The 26,256-nt window shown below is 37.3% G+C and overlaps 2 protein-coding genes across 2 annotated transcripts; one reads left to right on the top strand and one right to left on the bottom strand.

Moving 5' to 3' along the window:
* Nucleotides 1–1,320: 1,320 nt before the first annotated feature.
* On the bottom strand, nt 1,321–14,946 carry LOC107037311 (RNA-binding protein 25). The gene is made up of 9 exons (XM_015255804.2): nt 14,604–14,946; nt 14,379–14,521; nt 12,575–12,929; nt 12,240–12,434; nt 10,801–10,937; nt 5,712–5,911; nt 5,076–5,240; nt 2,925–4,437; nt 1,321–1,883 (listed from the first exon to the last, which is right to left on the bottom strand). Exons 2-9 carry the CDS (start codon nt 14,484–14,486, stop codon nt 1,791–1,793), a joined length of 2,766 nt encoding a protein of 921 aa, XP_015111290.1. The 5' UTR covers nt 14,487–14,521; nt 14,604–14,946; the 3' UTR covers nt 1,321–1,790.
* An 869-nt stretch (nt 14,947–15,815) lies between these two features.
* On the top strand, nt 15,816–25,911 carry LOC107037307 (synaptojanin-1). The gene is made up of 5 exons (XM_015255798.1): nt 15,816–16,297; nt 18,319–18,676; nt 19,601–19,765; nt 21,905–23,259; nt 23,872–25,911. The coding sequence occupies exons 1-5, from the start codon at nt 16,171–16,173 to the stop codon at nt 25,395–25,397; spliced, it is 3,531 nt and encodes a 1,176-aa protein (XP_015111284.1). The 5' UTR covers nt 15,816–16,170; the 3' UTR covers nt 25,398–25,911.
* The last annotated feature ends 345 nt before the right edge of the window (nt 25,912–26,256 follow it).

Here is a 26,256-nt window from a genome sequence, read left to right as displayed (position 1 = left end):
TTTTTTCGTCTACGTATGACATTGTAATTCAGTAACAGAAGCTGCACGGAATGATATACAACAATTATTTGCTTGTTATGAATTTTCGTTTGCTCATTCCTTATTCTCTACACAAGCGAATGAGTAGAGACAAGAATGTAATAGAAGAATGCTAAGGGGTAGAAAAGTGCGGGGAGAAAAGAAGACGGAGAGTACGAAGGGAAATATGAATGTTCGGGCGGGCTCATTGTCATGCAAGAACAGTAAGATACCAAGTCGCTGGTGCGTTCTCCCAGCCATCGAAGCTGGAAATACGATTTTGCCATTGCCCTTATAGTGCACCAAAGACAGACGAAGAGCAAGCGAACTGCTCATTTATGCAAGTTCCTGTAGTTACTCTTATTCCATCCCTCACCACTGGCATTCCTATATAATGCTAACGCGTACAAATTCAACGAAAGAGGATAAATAAATTAGAGACGAGCTCTATCCTTACCTCCTCCGTGTCCCTCAACGTCATCTATATGCGACAAAATACTCCTAGTGGAGCTATCCATTTTATTCTCTTTCATTCAATCTTCCATCACTATCTTTCCCAGCAAACGTGACCTGACTCGGTTTTCGATTATTTTTTCATCCCTGTTATATTTTTTTCCCCACCTCTCGGGTTATTTTCCCAACACCTCGTTCCATGGCATTTTTTTTTATCACGTTTCATTCGCCGACCAGATTTAAAACCATCAAGTAGTATTATTCCTTCCTAAGGGGGTAAAAGCTTTTTCGAGTGTTTAATAGATGCTCGGGAGGTGTTGGAAGGTATTGTAGTTAGTCTCACTTGGAAGGGAGTGATATCGCCGTCGACCCCAGGCCATTCCACTCCGGGGGATGTACATAATGAAACCTTTCACTTTTTCATTCGGGCGCAGTGATTTTTTTTCGTATTTACATGGGAATAAATCCTTGAGAAGTGCGTTACTCTATCCAGGGGAGTAAATCCTAGGGAGGATACCAGAAAAATGAAATCTGTGGGGAATTGGTAAACTAGAAAAGACATTTTTTTGTCAAATCGCTTCCACAAATTGCTGGGAAGGAAATTAACCAAAAATACGCATTTTCTAAAAAAATTGAATTTTTCTAGTTTGCAAATTTACCACAGAAATCTTAGGATTCTCAGGATTCAAACGAAAATAACGCAGATTTCGAATAAAAAATGGTTCTTTCCTCAGGGCTATTCAGGATTATTCCCCAGTACACAAAAGACTATTTCAAAATGTGGAAAGATAACAGTAATGTTTTTACCAAGGATGCAAAATAAAAGAGAAAAAAACAATCAACCTAATATTCAATCAACAACTTTTCTTTTCGTCAGGATCACATTTTACAGAACCATTTGGTCAGGATAAAATTATACCATTATCAATTCGAGTAGGATTACCATGCAGGATAATTTTGGAGAAGCTCCTTCACCAGAATTAAATGACAACTGGAAGACCAGAAAAACTGAAGAAATTGTCCCATTTGATTCACTAATTTTCGATGTAATCACCACATTGGGACCAATCCTTCTTCAGAAAGTCACCTCACACTTGAATGAAAATTCATCTTCCTGTATTTGTGTATCGTTATTTTCACCATCAGATAGGCCCATTTGTGTACACATAAAATGTATTTTCTCGTTGATTTTCTTGATTTTTCAAATTAATAACTAATCGTTACATCGTACAAGAAATTATATCGATAGTATAAACTGGGAGTCAATCGTAATGGATTTTTAGTTTCTTCACATTGACAATGAAAATTGTAGTTGATTTTTATTTAACTAGTCCCATTTTCTTGGCTTCCACTTCGTATATCAATAACCTCCACATTTTCACAACAAATACTTCCGCCTCTTCATCGAGAACCTGCAACCAAATATAATATCAAATAACAGCTGAATTGTATAAAGCTTCAATATAAATTCCCATTAAGGGGGAGACCCAGGTGCAATTGAAAGTCTTTTGTTGATGAAAATAACTATCGAGTGACATAAAAGATTGAGGGAAATTTCGTACACAACCCATTTTACCCCATACGTCAGGTGAAAAAGTCATCTTTCGTGTTTTTGGCTTTGAAATGCTCCTCGCAGCACAATTTTCATCCGATTCAAACATTTTTTTCAAAATATTCGTTACATTCCACAAAATAAAACAAGTTTTTTTTTTATTATAGCAATTACACCATAGAAAAATCAATTTTTTCGGTTTAGTCGTTTTTCACTTTTTTCATGCAGCATGAAAATTATTATTCTGAGTACTGGGACATTAAAATAGTACATAACAGGCTAAGGATAGCCATATTTATAAATCATAATGACCGTTTAAGTTTGAAGCCGTCAATTAGTTAATACCACTCTTAAATTGTTAATTATTCAAGTAATCATCAATTTAAATATTCAAATTCCGAATTATTTTGTTAATCAATAATTTAGGTAAGAAGATTGACGATTATTTGGTTATTCGAAAATCTCTTTTACGAATTTAGAATTATTTACTTAATAGATAATTTACAGTTCCATATTATCAAATATTTAATTCATCAATCGGAAATTTAAATTATTAATATTATACTGTTTTTAAATTTTTATGAGTATATTTAAACCCTTTATTTACCAGTTTGATGTTCAACTACTCAGAATAATGATTTTTACACGGTATGAAACCGGAAAATATGAGTAAACTGAAAAAAAATTATTTTTCTCCGATATAACTGAGATATTCGAAGAAAATTATCCATTTTCATTCTATGGAATCTAATGAACATTTTCAAAAAAAAGCTTAAATCGGCTGAAAATTGTGGTGCGATGAGCATTTCAATAAAAAATCTCTCAATAATTATTTCCATCAACCAGACTTCCAAATTTCCCCTCAGTCCCCCCTCAATCATCCGTAAAATTGAATACCCACCATTTGTACATCATCGAGAATTCCCTGGGGTGAGCTTCCAGCCATAACTTTACTGCAGATAAAATCCACAAGTGTCGGTTCAGGCTCCCCAATGTATTCAATGATTTTTTTATTAATCCAAGGTCGTATCCTCTTCTCCATAAGTGCATTATCAATGACTGCCCAGTCAAGTTGATAAGCAAAAAGTGCATTCTTATCCGTCGGTATTTTATCAATAAGTGATTTAATATGTTTACGTTTCTCCTCCTGGCTCTTGGTGCTCTCCTCCTTGCCCCCCTTGTTAGCATTCACCTCCTCAATTCCCTTCTTCTTCTTCTCATCCCCATAATCAAGTGGCACCAATTTTCGTTTTTTCGAGTTACTAGACCCATCATCCTCATCGTCATTATTGAAGACATCCTTAACATCCATTCGTGTCTTCTTCCTCGCCTGCCCCGACTGATTAACCTGTTGATTATTTCCCCCAGGACTAGCAGGTGTCTTGTTACCAATGCCATGATCCGAGCTGCGATTAGCACCCATGGCAAAGGGCACAAAATTGCTGCCACTGTTCATCTTCTCGGGCTCACTAACCAGCGACATACGAGAGTCATCGTCCTGGCTAGGTACACCAATCTGGGACGGTGTTACCGGAGCTGGTGATGTAACAGATGCAACACTACCCCCAGCATTGGACAACGAAGTAACCGAATTACGCTTGTGATTGGGATTATGTGGCTCCTTCTCACTCTCCATAATGCCATCAACTTGATTGAAATCCCGATGATAGCTCGGCTGGCGATGATGCCTACGATGGCGATAGTGATGTCTCGGTGGTGTTCTCGATGGCTCCTGTGGTGGATCCTCAAACTCAACTCCATCATCGCTATCACTGTCAATTGGCTCTGTTTCAATCGGTGGCATTCTCTCCCTCTCCTCCTTATCCTTGTCAATGGGCTTTCTATCGTCAATTTTCTCATCCTCCTCGTCAATTATTGTTATCACTGGCTTCGGTTTGTACTGTTCCTCTCGTTCTGCCTTCAATCGCTCGAACTCCGCCGCTGGATCTGGATGTGATGCATCAGCGTAAAGTTTGTCGCGTAGTCGTTGTAACTCTTGGCGCTCGGCACATCTGTCCCGTGAGTCCGCCTCAGCCTCCAGTGCACGCTCCTCAAGGCGTCTGGCTAATTCCTTGCCCTTGTAGTACTTGGCGTCGTCTCTGTCGTCATCGTAATCCTCGAGGAATTCTTTCAATCGTTTTGCCTCCTTCTCTCGTGCCTCACGTTTGCCTCGCTTCTTCTCGGATTCCTTCTCGTATTCCTTCTGTTTACGACGCTCGCGGGTCTCCCAAGCACGCAAACGCTCCTGATAGGCTGCCTCCTTCTCGCGGGCTCGCCTCTCGTTCTTCTTTCGCTCTTTTGCCTCCTCCTCCTCCTCACGCTCACGCATTATCTCGCGCTCGCTCTTTCGGACTTCCTCGCGCTCACGGTCGCGCTCGCGGTTTCTGTCCCTCATACGATCACGCTCTTTTGATCTGAAATTCGGGAAATATTGGTGAAATTTCTCATGCATTGAAGATCGATTATATATGTCGAAAAAGGAACAATTAGTGCAACAAAATCAATTGTTGTTATTCGTTTGCCCAGCAGATGCTTAAAATGGTAAGAATAGTCCGGGGCCTTCAATTTTTTAGCTGCAGAGGTTTTTCTTTAGTTTTTGAAAAAATGTGTACAGTAACAATTCCGAATTAGTTTTTTGAAAGTCGACTCCTACACAGCTAATTTAGTTTTGGTTAATATAAAAATTTAAGTAATTAATATTCACACTCATCTCCATACTCATGAATTCAGTGGAGTCAGGAGGTTTAAATTAATTAATTCATTAATTAATCAATTTTTTGCACTAATCATCGAAACGAACAATAAACAATTAATTTTTTGTATTAATTATCGAAGGGGTATATTAAAAATAATAAACCCCTTCGATAATTAGTGAAGAAAAATAATTGTTTATTGTTCGTTTGACCGCAAACGCTTTAAATGTTAAAAATAGTCCAGGGTTTCCGACTTTCTAGCTACTGGGGTTTTTTTTCCAAATTTTTGTAATGGAGTCTATCTATCTTGTAATGAATCGAATGAAAACTTAGCGATCTACATCTTCGTGAGATCTTACCGTGATTTCGATCGACGCTTATCACGCCTATCAGGATGACCCTTGTGCGACATAGGACTGCCCAGATCCACGTCCTGATCGTCCTTATTGACAATGTCATCCTCTCGTCTGTCTCTTCTCATTCGATCTCTCACACGGTCACGTTCCCTCTCACGTTCTTTGGATCTGTTATTTCATGATTCAATAAATTAATACCCAATCTTATTAAACAGTGGACTAACAACAAATTGTGAGGACACATTTTTCAAAAATTCAAAAAGGTCGTCAGGCATTTTTTCCTATAATTCATAGTTTTTGAGATAAATAAATATTTACGAATGAACAAAATTCACTGAGAAAATAGGACAATTACACGTAGTAATTTTTTCTTCTTATCTTCGTAGAATGAGACAGAAAAAAAATTCCACTTCTCAAGACTTCAAGAACTTTGAAAAAATAGAATCATCTCATTTGAGGAAAGAATACCTCATAAACTGATGAAAAAAATTATTATTATTTTTCATTGAAAATAATTATCATTTTTTACTTCCGAATGGAAGCTTTGTAATCTTTCAAACTTCCTACTCGTTTAATAATTAATTTCTCAATCCTCCACATTTTTTCCTCTCAATTGTTGATCGTCTAGGGCCATCTCACCTCGATTTGGATCGACGCTTGTCCCTCCTATCCGGATGACCCTTATGTGAAAGAGGACTCCCCAAATCCACTTCCTGCTCGTCCTTACTCCCGACATCATCATCCCGTCTGTCCCTCCTCTTCTTCTCCCGTTTCTCCCTCTCCTCCTTCTCCACAGCTTCTTTCTTCCGTTTAACCTGGGCCTTTTCCTCCTCTTGTTTCTAAAAAATACAACATCACGAGATACCATTGAGTGAACGTCTAATATTGCTCGTTGAATCAGTCCCTTGAGAAATGAGAAAAATAAAGTTCCTTGTAAAATTTCATATGAACAAATATGTTGATGCTGTACAGTTTAGTTAACTTGTGGTGGATATTTGTGTCATTTTTTTTTTCATTCGGTGTATACTCACTCCATTGGCGATATGCCCAAGCCCCTGCTCGTTTCTCGTACCTAGGTGAAGGTACAAATATTCGATTTTTTTCCTTTTTAATGACAATTTTATACTTAATAACTAGTAACGTTCATTGAATTTCGCATTAATGAGTGAAGGGCCTCTCAATGTACTCACAACATTGATAAACGCCCCCCATGAATAATTCTTACTCCTATCGTACGACTAATAGTTTCTTATGTTCATAACTCTATTGTTACTATGGTAAATAAGATAGAACAACGGTGACTTTCAATACTTTATGAAATATAATGAATTATTTGAATATACCAAGATTTGAAGCGACGAAGACATCACTCTGTGGAGCACCAATATCATCATTCTCGCATATGTGTCGAGTGTTATCCCATTGTGTTGAGGCAAATCGTTGGATCTTAATCGCGGCAGTCGAGTTTCACCACAAACTGTTGAATATTAAATTTGTTTTCTGTTTTTTTTTCACGAGTTTATTTTTTTCCGTTCAGCCCGATTACGAATTATTCAATTATAAATCAATGAATGACACGAGTATTCTGGCTAATCCTTCTCTCTCCTGTCTCTTTTTTTAAATTAAGGATGTAATGCGATTATCTGGAATTTATTGTTGATGAATTTTTGGGGGAAATTCCTGTTTTTATCAAGTGACAATTCCAGTGTAATTTCGAGTTTTTTCATTGAAAATTCATAATATGTGGCCATTCGCATGCAACGTCCCACTTTGTCGATATGGAGTTGTGGATACTCCGGTAATATTGATACCATTCTGCGCATTTTGAGCCCAAAATGATCCTGATAGCGTGACAAGTGACGTCGCCAGAGAAGATCGAAAAAATAATTCAACATTGGTTTCAATGGGAGTTGCGGAGACAAAAACGTGAACATCTCCGAAACTAGAATCGCCAAAGTGGGCCCTTTTCATGCGGAGGTCCACATATTATGAGGAAATCAATGGTAACTGGGAATTCCTGTTGAATTATTCCATGAAAATTAATGGAAATAAGGAAAACTGAAGTTGGAAAATTTTTCGTCTTCCTGCTGTTAAAAAATTTGGAATTCTATTGAATTTTCAGTGAAATTTGAAATTCCAAAATTCAATGTTTGGCTATGAAATGTCATTTTTTTTGACACTGTTGATAAAAAAATTCCGTTTGTTTTATAACTCTGGAAATGTCTGATAAAGTTTCAAGAAATTTCGTCTTTAAATTTGCAATTTGATGACAAAATCAATGGAAACTTTAAGTTTCGGGAGTTTAATTTCACCAAAGTGCATAGAAATCAATAGAATTCTACTGATTTTTCAGTGAAATTTGCAACTCCGAAATTCAATTCCGTTCTTCCGGAAATTACTAGTAAACTGGCCATGAAACGTAATTTTTTCCTGACCGTGTTAATAAAAAAAATTCGGTTTGTTTCATAACTTTAGAAATTTCCAACAGAATTCAATATAATTCCACTGATTTTTCAGTGAAATTTTAAACTTCATGATTTTTTTTCCTAAAATCGAATTCAATATCGCTCTGCTGGAAAATGAATGGTAATTGGGAATTTCTATTCAACTATTCCATGAACATGAATAGAAATCAGAAAAACTCAAATAAGTTAGCGAATTCTCGTTCTCCTGAATTTTCAGTGAAATTTGAAATTCCAAAATTCAATGCCGTTCTTCTGAAAATTACTAATAAACTAGTCATGAAATTTCATTTTTTCCCACCAGTGTTAATAAAAAAATTGAAGAAATTTCAGAAAATTTTCAAGAAATTTCAGAAATCAGAATGGCCCATGGAAGGAGTTTTATTTGATAATTGGAAGCGGTTGAAAAATCATTAATTAAGAAATTTCCTCTCTGAATTCTAAATTTTATGAAAAAAATCAATGGAAACTATGAGTTTCCGGTTTATAATTTCATAAAAATGAACAGAATTCCACTGATTTTTCAGAAAAATCTGAACCTTACTGATTTTTCCCCTAAATAGAATTCAATATCGCTCTCCTGAAGTTTTCCCAACTGTCTTAACAAAGAAAAGGTCTATCTTATTTTTGACGCTAGAAAGAAATATTCTTTCAATTTTGCTCTCATAAAATTTTCTAGTGAGAAATTTGGAAAATGAAATTCTCCCCTCATAAATATTTCCAACAAGAGAATCAATTCCATCTTCCAACAGTCATCAATTCACTATTGAATGATGCACATTACATCCTTAAACGATGCATTACTCATGAATCAAGTCTCCATGATTTACTCTCATCCTGAATAAATCAATAATGATGAGGGGCAATGGATTTATGTTTGCAGCAGCAACGCATCGTTCAATGCTCTAAGATGAATCAATTGATCAATTCATTCTCGGCATGAAGAGATGATGAAAAAGAGTTTCATTCATAAGGAAAATGGCCATGAAAGATACGTATTGCCTCGTGTTAGTTACTTCGCCTGTAATAATGATTTACATTTGGGTTTTTTTTTTGTTCTTGGTGGATAATCTCTGACTTACCAACGAGGCTGCCTGCCGCCCTGAGAAATAACCGAGGGTTGTGGCTGTGATTGACTCCCTTCAGAGCCAATGAATAGTGGGTGAATTGGTCGGGCACCCCACTCACACACAGCCATTTCCTAGCGCTTGTATTTTCACTTGTGCGCGGCCTGTTATTATAATTACAGCAACGAGTCACGGCTCTAATTCGTTCAATTCTAGCAATATCACACACGCATACCTCAACCCTACCCAACCACATGTTCTTGATATCTTTATCTCTACTCATATCATTTGTCATAAACTATTTTAATCTGTACTGCATGTCAATTAATAATTCGGGTACACCTCCGGGGCGCTCCTTCTACGGATACACTGGGGTGGTTTATCACCCCCCTCCCATTGCCACGTGGCAATGGACTGGAATGTGTGCGGTTTAAAAATTGTGAAATTTATTGAGAAAAAAAATCTCTGCAGCACAAACATTGAGGACATTGGACTGTCATTAAGACTTTAACAAAGCTGGGCTAAATACTATTTGAAAATAATTTCTATTGTTAACTGATGAAATATGGTAAATCTGAAATAGTATTTGAATAATTAGATCAAGGAACATACTATCTGAAATAATTCATCGAATTTTCTTGAATTTTTTTCATTCGGCGAGAGTGGGACAACATGAAACAAACAAGAAACAATTATTTGGCGCAATTTAAGCAAAATTAATTTGTTTATCAACTTTAACTTTCAACTTTTTTTTATTATTGGGAAGGCGGATGAGAATAATAATTTTCTATTTGGTAGAAAAGGATATCCGGTGCGAAAAAATCACTGATATTCGAAACCCCTATATAGCGTAGCGACCACCTCCACAGATGAATCCCACTCCCCCTGTTAGATCTCGATCTCAACGGTCACTAGTCAGCTTGTCCCCTGACTCTCCAGCAGCCAAACTAAGACCTCGTCATCGCTGAGTCTATGTTCTCTCCTCATTCGAAACTCCCGAAGGTTTTTCATATATTTCTTATATCGAGACGACAATATTAATAATTTTCACTAATTTTATCCACATTTCTCTTTTCAAGTACTGTGAAATATTTCATCTATAATTCAATTGATTAGTTTAGGGCATCACATTTTCCTTTTTCCCCCTCTGGGTCTCCCCCTGGGCCTTCCTCATGATTTTGGATTTTGCTGTTTCATTTTCTTTTCAACTAATCCATTGAGAAAATCTTCTCCCGTCAAAACTTCTCGATAATTTTTCATTCTACTGAATGGAAAATTATTATTCTCATCAGTACTCCCAATAATAAAGAAGTTAATAAACAAAAATTAATTTGAAAAATAGCTGATAAGAATTTTTTTACGCTTCAATTGCGTCCAACTGTCGTTTTACGACGGCTTCATTTTGCCCCATTCTCCCTTATTTTATTTCACTTTCAAAAAGACATAAATAAATACTATTTGATCGACCGAAATAGTCAACTTGAAATATATATTTCCAATAGTATTTCATTGTTCTGAACCATTTGGAATAGTATTTCTATTTGATTTTCACAAAATAGTACCCAGCGCTGCATTTTACGGAATACCGGCAATCGAAACATAAACAATGTTTTTTTTTGCATTAATTGTTCGTCTTTACGCACACATAATCGATCTTCAACGTATGGGATCACACTCGAATAGTCGGTGACTTTGAAATCTCATCGTGGTCCTAAATGTTAAAAATCTGAAAAAATTGTATTTTCAAAAGCCTTCGAGTTTCTCTTCTGTTGGACTTATCTAAAAAAAACTAAATCGTGTTTTCACGTACAGACTCCATACTCCAGATTGAGGAATGAACGATATAGATTTTTCAATGGAATCGAATTAACGTGAGTGCAAAAATACCAACAATTGACGTGACGGCCAGTAGTTCTCAAAAACCTCTGAAGAAAATTACAATCAAGAACTGACAATCGAGAGAATATGCAATGGGGTGATGAGTAACCCCAGTGTATCCGTCAAGTGTCAATCAGCATTTACGATAATTATCTCTTTGTTTCTCTCGTCCTTAAGATCAATCGTCAATTGAATACATTGACGATGAAATTGAGATTGATAAATTAACGAAACGCTAAGAAATACACAAATTTTATGCTGAACAGAACATGACATGTGTTGATTATGTTTAATTATTTTGGGATTGAAAATTCTAATTACCTTCATGACTTCCCTGAACTTTCCAATTTCCCGTGTTATTAAATCTCGTTTACTTTCCTCAATTTCCGCATCGTCGAGGTTCAATGACTTTGCTGCTAGTTTTGCCTGATGCTCCTCAGCAGTGGCTTTCCTAGCATCTGTGGATGAACATAAAGAGAATTATGGGAGATTCGCGGTAAATGATGAAGTGCCGCTTGTTGGTTGAGATTTACATTTTTTTCAAGTTAAAATGTCAAACTTTTAATTTTCACTTCTTAAATATGCAGATGTCTTCATACTAAATCATTTTACGAGAAAATGAGAACTGAAATTTTTTTGTGGGAAATTTCATCGATTCTCAAACGCGACTTTGTCTGAAAATACTCACTATTGAGTCAACTGCACAATTTTACAATAAAAAAATTGATGTTACTTATTTCCATGTATGATAATAACGGATAGATAAGGGAGTGTTGGGAAAGTTCTTCAGGCCAACAGAAACAATAGTGTAATTAGCTGTGAACATAAATCACAACGACAATAACTGTTTTGATTTACATTTATTGTTGCTTTGATTTATAGGACAGACTAATTCCAATATTTTTTATTTCTGTTCAGTTCCCATAGCCTGAAGAAACTAGAATCCATAGCAGAACATTGGGCTTTAACAATGAAATAGTATTGTTTAATCTCTTCCGACATCCCATTATTTATTCTACTAATAAAAAAATTAGAAATTTGTGATGACTAATGCATTAATCTTAGAAATAGACTATCGACCGATAAAATGGGAATTTTAGCTGACATTCTCTGGACATTTGCACAATTTCACAATCAGAAGTAATTTAATCTAATTTAATTTTAATTCAAATAAATTTTATATTTCTCATAATCATAATCTCATAATCATCCATTTATCTTGGAAATGGAGCATTCTATGAGGAAACGTCAACATATTTTTTGTTAAGTTTTCTGTTCTACAAGAAAGTCTCTCCCTAAAGTCACTCAGTATAGAGATAATATTTAACTTCATAGTCAGCAAAAAATGTAACATTCGAGATCTGTTCTTTATCAGGGATAGGCAATAATATTAGATTTTGACAATATTAAAAAGGATTATCTCTTCATATTGTTCAAAGTTTAACTATATTTAACAAATTTAAAATATTTCAGAATTTATTACCTAAATTTTTCGATTGACGGTAAATAAAATATTAGATAATACTGTAATGTAATTTTTTAGTTAACAAGCTAATTCTAACTTTAGTTACTTGATTTTCGATTATCCAAATAATCGGCAATCTTTCTACCTAAATTATTGGTTGATAGAATATTTCGAAATTTAAATGTACAAATTGATGGTTACTTTAATATTTAAAATTTTACGATTTATGTTAAAAATTGACGACTTCACAATTTAACGGTATTAACGGTTCTTTATCGTCTCGCAATTAACTTACCTGGGGCATTCTGAGCAAGTTCCAACTCGTTCGAATGCTCTGAGAGAATCTGAGAGATCCTTGTGAGCGCATCGCTGTCCACAACCCGCATCCCCTCGTCCATGTAGTCATCAGCATCGTCACCATCACCAGCTTCATTCGGCGTCTCGTCCTGCAGAGGGGATTGCCCGCCCTTCAGCTTCTTTCGTCGCTCAGCTAGATTATTTCATCATAAATTATCAGTATTGAGAGACAAAATAAATGAATTATTTAGTAATGAGCAAAAATAACAATTAGTAAGACATCTACATTGCACACAATTAATTAATTATGAGTTCTCGATTGGGTCATCTCACCTTTGAACTGATCCAAAACAACTTTAGCCTTGGCGTCGACTTTAACCACCAGCTTCTTATTCCCAATTTCCATGTCATGGAGCAGTCGAATTGCTCGCAATCCAGCATCTGGTCCAGCATACTCACAGAAACCAAAGGCCTGGACACGTTTCCAGGACAGCACGTGACCACAAGCACCGAGGATATGTCTGATCATAACGTCAGGGGCACGATCCATGATGTTGCCCACGAAAACAGTGACTGGAGGACCTGTTTCACGTTCTCTTCGTCTTGTTGGATCGTGCCTCGGTTGATTTCGTGAGTATCTCACTGCTGGTGCTGATGTCTGCATTGCAGACACTGGTGTGGGGATCATCTGCAGAAGAATTTTGATGATTTAGGGATTGTGAATTGGTCGTTAATGGAGGAATGGTTCGTTCATTGGGATTGGTGACAAGCTCGTTAACACTGTTCTACACTTTTCGGAACTCTCACGAAATTTTCATTACGTGAGAGTTCCACTGACATTTCAAGGAATTCAAGCATTGAAAATACATGATTTGATGAAAAAAACCGATGGATAATGTAAATTTCAATTTAATTATTCCGCGAAAGTTGAAGTAAAGCAAAAAAATTCAGGTGATCTAGTACTGAATATTCGTTTGGATTGAAAAGTAAAATAAATTGGACAATTCTCGTGTCCATGCAGTTCAAGAACTTAAGACTCCGTGAATTTTTTAGTGAAATTTTAAATTCCATGTTTTTTTCTTCCTTTATCAAACTGAATGTGACACTCCGGAAAATTACTATCAAATTGTTCATGAAATTTCAGGTCATTTCTGACAGTTTTTGGTTTTTAGGCTGATGAATCTCTCGATATCTCAGAGTCTATCAGGTCTATCAAGAAATATCTAAACACTTTTTGTGATGAATTTTGTGGACTACAGACAAAAATGAGCAGATGAAAGTTAACGATATTTTTCAAAATTGAAGCACGTTAAGGATATCCAAGTACTTTGGCTGCTTTTTCTCCAGTGAAATGCTTTTCTACTTTTGCAGTCGAACATTAGAGCTTTCACCTGAGCCCCATTTAACCTTGAGTTTCTGAACACTGTCCAACGATTTTATTATTTAAACTTTACAGGTCTGAGTTTGAAATTAGATATTGAACCGTTAGAAATCATTTTAAAAATTTGCAGAAAAATTAGAAAGTTAACATTTGGAAGAAGATTGATGAAATAACTGAAAAATTGCAATTTTTCAAAATTACGAGCATTTTCTATTAATAATTTATAAACAATGGATTTTCAACCATAAAAATCATTTGCTCGGAATCGTAACAAATTTATTAATCTTCATAATTTTACCAGAAATCGATTTCATGCCTAAACAATAAGGTTTTCAAAAGTTTAAACAATTTCAATTATTTATTTACAAACAGCGAATGGTTAGAAACAGGAATCTGTTCAAAATGTTATTTAAATGACGCTCAATCTGCATGATTTTATTTCAAATTCTTCTCACGCAATTAAATTGACACATTTCATGATTGAAAATGGTTGAATCTATAGTGCGGTCTGTACCAAACTGTAAAAAATACCTGGATATCCTCAACATCCACGAGGTCATGATCAAGCTTAATGTCCTGCGATTTTGATAAATATTAATAACTTTAAGCAGGAAATTATTTTCAAAATTTCGAAGGAACGTTCGTCTTCTGCCGTGCTCCAGGGGAAAAAACCAACTTGTACCATCACCCAACAGTCCATGCCTCGTACCTCGTGCTCGGCCAATATTCCCTTCATTTAAAAATTCATATACTCACATGTGGCATTGGCATAACTCCCCCGATAATCGGTGGAGGAGCACCGACCATGTACGGCATGGGCGGCATCCCGGGTATGCCCATCGGTGGTTGTCCAGGATAGGACATTGTTAATCAATTTGTCCTGGGTATTGAACAATCAACTGGAAAAGCCACCGAGAAATGGGAATGAAGAGTGTTGAGTCCAGGAAGTCTCGCAGCAATTAAAGAAGCCCCTGTACTTACGATATTCCACGTACTTCCGTTCTGTTTCGTTTAATCCGAGAAATGTGACAATAACCGATGCCAAATTCTCAACGTTAATGGATGCCACACAGTCCAACCTAACCATTAAATCACTAACTCGTCCCAATCAATTTCATGTCGATCGGTTCACCATCCACTACTCAAACAGCATATTTACACGATATTAATTCGATAGATTTTGTCCATAGATACCATGGACTTGTGATTATGAATTTACAGGTATACTGGAACACCGAATTGTAACACCTCACCAAGCAATTACGTTCGTGTCTTCATAGCGGCGCTCGCGGCCATTTGTCGTTGATCGTCTGTCCTTTGCGCGTTTGAGGCTGTCGTTGTCTTTCTCATTGGGAGGCTTTATCGACTGGGTTGTTGAGTTGGAGTGGCGGAGATAGCCGCTCGATAGGAACGCTGCCAGAGTTTGCATTGAGGGGTTTTTTTGTTTAAGACCGTCGGAGGGGGGCGGGGGGTGTTGCGAGCCGAAGGCGAGGTTGGTAAGCACGCGGCTGAGGGTCCTTTATTTTAAGAAAATGGAAATAAAATATTCTCCGATTTTTCAATTACGTTTTGTATCATATTTTTTTATAATTATAACTTTCTTTTTTTTGCGAATTCTTAATGATTTTTAAAAATTGTATTTTGTAATTATTATAATTAATTTTTTTCAATTAAAAATACTTTACAAGTTTTTTGAACTACATATTTAATGAATATAATTAATTTTTTCTTCAGAAGTTCCGCATAATTTTTAAATCACACTTTTAACACTAGTTGCGTAATGTACTATTGGACCGTGTGATGAATGCAATTTTTCGTCAGAAGGCCCGTAAACCGCGATCAAACCGAGCGAAGCGAGGTTAGAATCGCGGTTTACCGGGTCTTCTCACGAAAAAGTTTTTTTCGGCCTAATAACGTAATATACTATAATTTCAGCACCAAACTATTTTTATTGAAGTACATGAGTACGGGATTTCAGTAAAAATGGCTGAAAACCAGAAATTTTTCTCTGACTCTCATAGAAATTTCTAAAAAATGCCAAGGGTCGCAACTCTACCCGACTTTCTCCTACTCACTTTGAAAAGTCTATTTTTCCCGCCTCCCGAATACTGCCGATCTCCTCTGAACCTCTCAGTCCGGCTCTTAACTATCGACTGGCGCACGCGTACACCGTCTCACCCACGAGTGAGTGAGCGAGTGAGTTCCTCACCTCGCAAAAGTGAGAAACGAGAAATAACAATACATGACTTAAAAAGAGATGAAAATCAACTGTCGAGAGTGAAAAATAAAAAGTGCAAGCCTCAAGGGAAATCCAAGTTAATGTAGTGAAATTCTGCGAGCATTTTCGAATCAAGTGTCAGTGGGGAAAAAAACTCGGCATTAACCACTCGATGCCGATTCCGCCGATCACATTCCCTCGAACGAAAGGATAAAAATAATTATTGCAAAAAAACAACAACCGACCGGTTTACGTATACCTGAGTTACCTGTCAGTACTGACTTAAAACAATTAATAATACTGGGAGAGGAGAATTAGGGGACATTAGCAATGGCGATGGGCAAGGGCTTTAGGATATATGAGAAATTAAAACCACCGAGTCCACATTCACTCATTTTGGAGCACAGAAATCGGAAGGATACAGTTCTTTTTGAGTCTCAGGCAGTTGCTGTTTTATGTAAGTAAATAACTTAATCAAAAACTCAAAAAATAATCGTAGAATTACCTCATTATCCATTAAACAAATTTTATCTATTCGAATATTGACAAGTGAATTATCCCATAAATGAACACCCCATCAGAACTCAGACGCTGTAGAGATGATTGGGAAATGTTCACTCCTAAATTTTTTGAAAAATACCCACTACGCAGTACCAAATTCATCAATTTACTTTAATTGATTTGGTGTATTGAATATTATTATTGAATGAAATGACAATATATGGAAATTGGATTACAAAATATTAGACAAGTATTTTTTAATTTCTAAAAATAATTAAGAATTGAGAATTTACAGTTGCTGGTTTGCGTAAATGAATGGGATGATCAAACAGTCAAAAAATAATCGTAAAATCACCTCATTATCCTTTTCATAATTTCCTAATTCGCAAAAACACCTAATCATAACTTATTTCTTATCAATTGCCAATCAGTGGGCGTCAATAGATCATAATAAATGCATGAAAACATGAATTCATGTAATCTCTTCACATAAATCAATAACTGAATGATCGAACAAATATTATCGTTTCGAATGATGATCCATGAATTATTCTGCAAATGAAGACCCCATTGGAACTTACAAGCTATAGAGGAGATTAGATAAAATCCCCATTCCTGAATTTTTTCAACAATGTTCACAACTCAGAACCAAATTCACAGATTTAGTTCAATTAAGTGATCGCATTAAATTCTATTGTTGAGTAAAAGGATAAAATACTAACATTTGATAAAAAATAGATACGCGTTTTTTCAATTTGAAAAATTATGAAGAATCAAGAAGGTATCGTTGCTGTTATGTGTAAGTAAATAGCATCCAAGACATCCAAAAATGATCGTAAAACCACCTCATTATCCCTTTTAGAATTCATGGCAACAGTCGATCATAAATTCATGTCACTTCCCCGCATAAATTGATAACTGAACACTCGAACAAAGATTATCTATTCGAATGTTGATGAGTGAATTATTTCACGATATGGCTAACTATCTGATCAATGTTTCTGACAGCTGCCCAAGAGACAGAGTCTCTGAAGGTTCAGTACACGAATAAAAAATGATAGATACGCGTTTTTTCAAATTGAAAAATTATGAAGAATCAAGAAGGTATCGTTGCTGTTATGTGTAAGTAAATAGCATCCAAGACATCCAAAAATGATCGTAAAACCACCTCATTATCCCTTTTAGAATTCATGGCAACAGTCGATCATAAATTCATGTCACTTCCCCGCATAAATTGATAACTGAACACTCGAACAAAGATTATCTATTCGAATGTTGATGAGTGAATTATTTCACGATATGGCTAACTATCTGATCAATGTTTCTGACAGCTGCCCAAGAGACAGAGTCTCTGAAGGTTCAGTACACGAATAAAAAATGATAGATACGCGTTTTTTCAAATTGAAAAATTATGAAGAATCAAGAAGGTATCGTTGCTGTTATGTGTAAGTAAATAGCATCCAAGACATCCAAAAATGATCGTAAAACCACCTCATTATCCCTTTTAGAATTCATGGCAACAGTCGATCATAAATTCATGTCACTTCCCCGCATAAATTGATAACTGAACACTCGAACAAAGATTATCTATTCGAATGTTGATGAGTGAATTATTTCACGATATGGCTAACTATCTGATCAATGTTTCTGACAGCTGCCCAAGAGACAGAGTCTCTGAAGGTTCAGTACACGAATAAAAAATGATAGATACGCGTTTTTTCAAATTGAAAAATTATGAAGAATCAAGAAGGTATCGTTGCTGTTATGTGTAAGTAAATAGCATCCAAGACATCCAAAAATGATCGTAAAACCACCTCATTATCCCTTTTAGAATTCATGGCAACAGTCGATCATAAATTCATGTCACTTCCCCGCATAAATTGATAACTGAACACTCGAACAAAGATTATCTATTCGAATGTTGATGAGTGAATTATTTCACGATATGGCTAACTATCTGATCAATGTTTCTGACAGCTGCCCAAGAGACAGAGTCTCTGAAGGTTCAGTACACGAAGCTACTTGATGCCTATGGATGCCTGGGGGTTCTCCAGCTCAATGCTGGAGAAAATACTCTCCTGTACCTGGTCGTGGTGACTGGGTGCTTCTCCGTGGGGAAGATCGGGGAGTCGGAGATATTCAGAATCACTCAAACTCAATTTGTACCTCTGCATTATACTCAGGGGAATGAGGATCGGGTTTCGGAAGTCAGGAAGGTCCTGAATTCAGGGACTTTCTATTTCTCGTGGTCTGCTGGACAGCAGGAGGCATTGGATATTACACTCAGTGTGCAAAGGAGATACAAATCAACTATTACGGATAATCGATTTTTCTGGTGAGGACAATTTTTCTACTTTGATAGGAATACAACGGAACATAAGACCAATCAATTTATTGTCATTTTACACGTAAATTACATGTAACCACGAAAAAACGAGACAATCTAATGTCACGGGAGTGACAAGAAAAAAATTTGACGGTCAATTTTTCTCGAGATAGAGCACTCATTTTTTTTTCTTCAAAGTATTATTTTGTCAAAGGCGAGAGTTCACTGTCTCTTCCAAATCTTTGACACTCAGGCAAAAACTATTTTTCAATTATTATTATTATTATTCAATTATTTCAAAAAAGGTTAAAGGGTTATTCAATTTATTTAAAAAATGATTATAATTCCGAAGCTCTCACTTGGTTCATCAGGAAACATTTATGAAGCCTTTACTCGAATAGGAAATATTAAACGAGTGTTTGACTATAATTGAAGCTTCTTAGAATGCATAATAAATAACACGAACAACTCTATATGATTCTTCAATCAGTTTCTCACAGTTCCAAATTAATATAGCTTTTATTATATTCACATTTCTGGTTTTTAGTTCATTAAGTACTTGGATAGCTTCATTTTACCCCAGCCTCCCTCGTCCTCCGCTTCGAGAAAATCCTTGAAATTAATTGGCAGAAAATGATGAAAAAAAAGCCTGAACACTAAAATGACTATCAATTTTCAACTAGATTGACGGTCTCCCACCACAAATACAGAAAATGGTCAGAAAATGGTCATTTTACCACTCAGTGCATGTCAAAAATTATGAGTTTGGCATTCCTATTTTTTTAAATAAGTCGAATCGTACAGGAGTACGACAGTATAACTAAACTTCGACCATAAGTTCTCGATGAATATCCCTACATGTGTGTGAAAACCCAATAGAAAATTTTGACGCATTTGTTACTGATTTTTATTTTCTTACTTTCCTCTTATTAGGAATCGAATGCTCCATATCCATTTGCTGAGATTTGGTGTAAACACAACAGAATGGCTGTTAAAAGCAATGTGCGGCAGTGTAGAGATCAGGACAGTCTATGTTGGTCACAGACAAGCTCGGGCAGTTGTTGTCTCTCGGCTGAGCTGCGAACGGGCTGGCACCAGGTAAATTGCCCCACAAAAACTTCCAAATTGTAATAATTTCGTTAAACTTTATTACCGCAGTTTTCCATTTACTTAACATTATAAAACTCATTTCCAAACTTTTGAAATTGAATCAAATCACTTGTAAGGTGGTCGATGAAGGAAGTCATTAATACCTCCAAGAGGAACAGATTATTAAACCTCAACTTCTTCTATAGGAAATTTCATAGACCACAAAAAACTCTTTTAATGTTTTCGAATAAAACCTGAAACCGATAGAACCGATAAAAAATTCGATTTTGACGAAAAATCCAGGACCTGACACTTTGACCCTTGTGACCCTCGGACCGACTTTCCCCCCGGAAAAATCCAAGATCCGACACTTTGGCCTCCGGTGAAAAATTTTTTTTTTCAGTTTTCACTTTTTCCACATACTTTTGATAGTTCTGAATAGCCCGTCGCTTAAATAGTTGGAATCAACGTTCACCCGGCTAAAAAATTCGATTTTGGCGAAAATCCACTTGCCCCGGAAAACCCGAAAATCTGACCCTTTGGCTGGGGCCAAAAAAAACGGTTTCTCAGTTTTCACTTTTTCCACATACTTTTGACAGTTCTGACTAGGCCATCGCTTAAATAGTTAGAATCAACGTTCACCCGGTTAAAAAATTCGATTTCGACGAAATATCCAAGACCTGACACTTTGACCCTTGTGACCCTTGGACCGACTTTCCCCCCGGAAAAATCCAAGATCCGACACTTTGGCCTCCGGTGAAAAAATTTTTTTTTCATTTTTCACTTTTTCCACATACTTTTGATAGTTCTGAATAGCCCGTCGCTTAAATAGTTGGAATCAACGTTCACCCGGCTAAAAAATTCGATTTTGGCGAAAATCCACTTGCCCCGGAAAACCCGAAAATCTGACCCTTTGGCTGGGGCCAAAAAAAACGGTTTCTCAGTTTTCACTTTTTCCACATACTTTTGACAGTTCTGACTAGCCCATCGCTTGAATAGTTAGAATCACGTTCACCCGGTTAAAAAATTCGATTATGACGAAAAATCCAAGACCTGACACTTTGACCCTTATATTAACCCGATAGAACCCTGGATTAGTCATCAGACACTGAGAGTAAAGCATGTATGAAAAAATTCGATAGAGAAACTTTTCGCTGTCTCTGAAAAATTCGATTGACTTTCTATTCGAACTCCACAAGAATTCTAATTAAGTTTCATTGGAATTCTATTGATGTTTTGGTACCCAATTTTTCCCTTTTTTCGCTGTTGTTTCTTATTATACAATCCAAGAACAAACCCAGGAATTTCGTGCTCTAGAAAGTTTATGGAAAAAATCTCAACGCAATAAGTTATACAGGAAAACTATCATTGACTTTTTTCTATGGATATATTTATTGAAAAATGCTTCGTACTATTGCATATTCTTCTTACCAAATTCTAAACCAAATAAGAGATTATTACGTATCAATATATTCCTCTTCCTCCCCGTCCAAATAATGATTCCATTTCTAACTAATAGAGACCTTATTTGGATGGAATATTGACATTCATATTTCAAAGACAACTCATTTAATGTGAATGAAGATGTGTTTAAAAATCAAATTTAATTTTGAATAAAAGCTTTATTACGAGGGATTCAAATAAAACCAAGTATATGATTTACATAACATTTATTGAATTTAAAAAAGCCATTCCTCTGGGTGTCATTTTGCACCACTCTTCCCTACGAAATAGGTTTCGCAATAAATCAGACGAATTTTTCTCATTCTCCTCTACATTCGCTGCTTTGAGACACATTCGCCAAAATATCTACACCGAGAAAAAAACTAATAAAAAATGGCTAAAATTTTTTAACTATTTAAAAAATTACTAAACGAGGTACAGTAAAATTCACTGAAGTATCACTGACTCTGCTTCTCCAACAGCTCACAAATTTTACTGTTCGTTTGTGAGAAATTACATTACAAAAGGGAAAGTTTGTGCTTTGCCTCACATTGTATCCTCAATCTCTTATAAAAATTCCTGAAATACCATTTCGCACTTTGATTATTTAGATTGCATAGTATCTTCTATCCAAACTTTTCTTCTCCGTATCCCTTCTGACTCAGCTTCTGTCATCAATTACCTCATGGACCCTTGATCTTTCAGATTCAATGTCAGAGGAACAAACGACGACGGACACGTAGCGAACTTTGTCGAGACGGAACAGATAATCTACCTGGACAACGAAGTAACATCCTTCATCCAAACCCGAGGCTCAGTCCCGCTCTTCTGGGAGCAGCCGGGGGTCCAAGTGGGCTCCCACAAGGTCAGAATATCCCGTGGGTTTGAGGCCTCAGCCCCAGCCTTCGATCGCCACCTCTCCATGATAAAACAACGCTACGGCCAACAAGTGATCGTCAACCTCCTAGGTTCAAGTTTGATAGGCAGCAAGGAGGGAGAAGCCATGCTGAGCCAACAATTTCAGACTCACCACAGTCGCTCCAACCACAAAGACGTGCCCCACGTGATCTTTGATTATCACCAAGAGTGTCGTGGAGGGAACACCAAGAACCTGTCCAAGCTAAAAGCAAAGGTCGAAAAATACCTAGACTCTTTCTCCCTATTCTACGCAGTAGGAGGTGCAGTTCTGAATGAACAATCTGGAACCATCAGAACGAATTGTCTGGACTGCCTGGACCGCACTAACTGCGTGCAGACCTTCTTCGCCCTAGAGGTCCTCTCCAAGCAGTTGACCCTTCTCAAACTCTTCGAGAAGCAGCAAATGGTCTCTAGGTTCGAGGAAGTCTTCAGGCAGATGTGGATAAACAACGGAAATGAAGTCAGCAAGATCTACGCAGGGACTGGGGCCATTCAGGGTAGCTCGAAACTGATGGATGGAGCCAGATCGGCAGCTAGAACCATCCAAAACAACCTCCTAGACTCAAACAAGCAGGAAGCCATCGACATTCTGCTCCTGGGGTCGACCCTCAACACAGAGTTGGCTGATCGAGCCAGACTCCTCCTTCCCTCGAACATGCTGCACGCACCTCCAAGTGTCCTTCGAGAGATGTGCAAGCGTTACAACGAGTATGTGAGACCGATGAATTTACGTGTGGGAGTGGGAACGTACAACGTGAATGGGGGGAAACACTTTAGATCAGTTGTTTATAAGGATGTATCTCTTGCGGACTGGCTCCTGGACGCCCCCAGGAACAATTCTACGTCTCTGGTGTCTCCGGAGTTTGATGGAGTACCTGTGGACATCTTCGCCGTTGGGTTCGAGGAGATTGTGGACTTGAATGCGAGCAATATCATGGCTGCCAGCACCGATAACGCGAAGGCGTGGGCGGATGAGCTGCAGAAGGTTCTGTCAAGGGATGATGAATATGTTTTGATTACTTATCAACAGCTGGTGGGAGTCTGTCTTTATTTGTTTATCCGGCCCCAACATGCACCTCATCTACGGGATGTAGCTGTGGATTGTGTTAAGACAGGATTGGGAGGGGCAACCGGAAATAAAGGTGAGATGGAAGAACGCTTTCTCTTTGTTTTTATTTATTCGATGACTGATTTCTATTCACAAATTTTCATCAGACGGATTCACTCTAAGAATTAAATATGGGAAAGAGTGGAATGGCATCTTCTAGGGGATGGGCTAGTATTTTCTATTTAATTATCTGTACCTAAAATGATTACCTGAGTGGAACATACGAGTTTATTATTACTTATGAATTGAAATTTCAGTTTGCTATTACTCGAATATTTAATGATATTCATGACTAAGATAATTCTTCGAATGAGGAATTGTCCTCATTCTCCTGAATTTATTAATTGAACTCCTGAATTTTTTTCGGTAGAAATTCTCAGGTATAAATTTTGCACGGTTTTGACATTTTATTTAGTTCTCTTTTTCTCATTGAAACATCTATGCCCAAATCCTTTCGTAAAATAAATTGCAAAAGAATAAGTTGCGAAGTGAATCATCTGAATTTTTTTATGAACTGATAATAATTAGGAAAAAACCTACAGAATTCCTAATGGAATTCTAGTGAGGAGAAATTACCTTCTTACAATGATAATTTTCTTCCATAATTCCTGGCATTGACGTCAACCGTAACTTTTCCTGTCAAAAGGAGCTGCTGCAATCCGCTGTGTACTATACTCCACCTCTTTCTGCTTCGTTTGTGCCCACTTCGCTGCTGGACAGTCTCAAGTCAACGAACGAAACGCTGATTACGCAGAGATCACCAGGAAGCTCGCATTTCCAATGGGAAGGACATTAAATACCCATGACTACGTATTCTGGTGTGGAGATTTCAACTACCGTGTGGATATGGACAAGGAGGAGATGAGGGAGATGATAAGAAGAGGTGAAATAGAGCAAATCCTTCAGTACGATCAGCTGAAGATTCAGCAGGACCATGGCAATGTCTTCAAGAACTTCCAGGAGGGTCCAGTCACCTTCCCCCCAACATACAAATACGATTTATTCTCCGATGATTACGACACCAGTGAGAAATGCAGACAGCCTGCTTGGACTGATCGAGTCCTGTGGAAACGACGCAAGCAAATACCTGATATTGATTCTCCAACAGATTGGAACCCTGGGAGATTGATCTACTATGGTCGAGCTGAGTTGAAACAGAGTGATCATAGGCCTGTGATAGCAGTAATCGATGTTGATGTTCATGTTGTTGATCCGGATAAACGGGAGGCTGTTTTTAGGGAAGTTATTCAGGATCTCGGACCGCCTGATGGTACCATCATAGTCAAAGCTGTTGAGGAGGCTGATGATATTGACAGTGTGTTCGATGACAACTTCATGCTCGCTCTTCTGCAGGACTTGTCCCATATCGGAGAAGTCATTCTCGTGAGATTCGTGGGGGAGACGATATGGGTGACCTTCAGGGACGGACAGTGCGCCTTGTCAGCTGCGAGGAAGGGCATGACCCAGGTCTGTGGACAAACACTTAAGTTGTCCTTGAAGTCTCCTGATTGGGTCCAGTTGATTCAGAAGGAGATCGAGATCTGTAGTAATACGACAGTGGCTCAGTATGACGAGAATTCGCCCACAAGGAGTGCTCAGAGGCTGGAACGATTGGAGATTAATGAGGAGGCGCACTCTGGGAGATCCAGTCCCAGTGATGGACGACCACCCAGACCTGCACCCCCTGCACGTCCTGCCCAGCCACCAAGGTCACCAGCGAGGGAGAGGAAACCTGGACCGAGGGCGGGAGTCATTAGTGTACTTCCTAATCAGTTTCCAGTGGGCACTAGTCAGATTTCGAATCAGTTTTCGAATTCTTCGAGTCAATTTTCAACATCGAATCAGTTCTCTGGGGGCTCAAGTCCTTTCAGAGAGGAGATGAGGGACGACAAGGCTGAGAGGTTGTCTCCAGAGTCAGCGATTTATGAGGAAATTCGGGAGGAGACACCGAGTTATCCGGTGCCTAATAGGCCACCACCACCTTTGCCAAGGTCCGCTGGGGAGAGTAATGAGTCTAAATCGTCCAGTTCCGTTCCTCCGCCTCTTCCGCAGAGGCAAGCACCTCTACCACCCCCTCAGCATCCACCGCCTAGTCTGCCGCCCAATATGCCACCTCCTGTACCTGCTAGGACGACTGGGGGTCCACCCATTCCAGCCAGGCATCCACAGTAAATTTTTCTGAGGAGTGGGGGAGGGGGGGCGCAGTGAATAATTCAGAGGAGTGAGGGAATGTGACAGGATATATCGATATTCGATATTTGATTATATGTAACTTTATTTCGAGAATAAGCCATATAGGGGGAAAATCTTGGGAGATATTTTTGTAGGAAATTTCTTCAATTAAAAATTTCTCTCTTGAGATTTTTTCTCAAATCAATTGCTTTTGAGATGAATGGCCAGTTGTGGGATAAAGTGGTAAAATGAAGTATGTTGGAGTGGATATTTGAGAATGTAAGAGAGATAGGGAAATTTCTATGCACTTTTTTTTTCACAGTGCGGAACGAAAACTACGCAAAAAGAAATTCATGGAAATTTCGCTATATTTCGTGAGTATAAAGATATTATGTACGAAAATATTTTAGAGAAAAATCTAGCACATTCACTAGGAAATTCTATTGAATTTCCGTATAAAATAGTGTATTTTTAGCTGAAATGTAATACAACATTATGAAAGTATTGCAAAATATTTTTTATGGGCAATTATTGGTGAAATAACTGTTGAAATCGATTGATGTTTCCTACAAAATATTTACTATTAAAAATGCCCATTGGAAAAACTTTTGTTTCAGTAAAAAATATTTTATAAGAAAAATCAATCGATTTCAATCTTTCCAGATAACTTAGTTAATTCAGATATTTACTATAAAAATTCCTCCGCATGAATTTGCTACATTTGTTTCACTGCATTGTTTTTCTCATTCAAAAATTTAAGGCCCGCGTGTACTATTTTTCGAACGTGATCTTGGTTGTTGTTTTTTATTTTGATAATCTGAAATGTTCTTCAATTGCCATTCAATTTAAAATAGCCCTG

This window comes from Diachasma alloeum, unplaced genomic scaffold (assembly GCF_001412515.2).
Source record: "Diachasma alloeum isolate Michigan unplaced genomic scaffold, Dall2.0 Dall_scaffold_00216, whole genome shotgun sequence".
Classification (NCBI taxonomy): domain Eukaryota; kingdom Metazoa; phylum Arthropoda; class Insecta; order Hymenoptera; family Braconidae; genus Diachasma; species Diachasma alloeum.
Note: the sequence above shows the minus strand (reverse complement) of the source record. Positions and strands in the feature narration are given on the sequence as shown.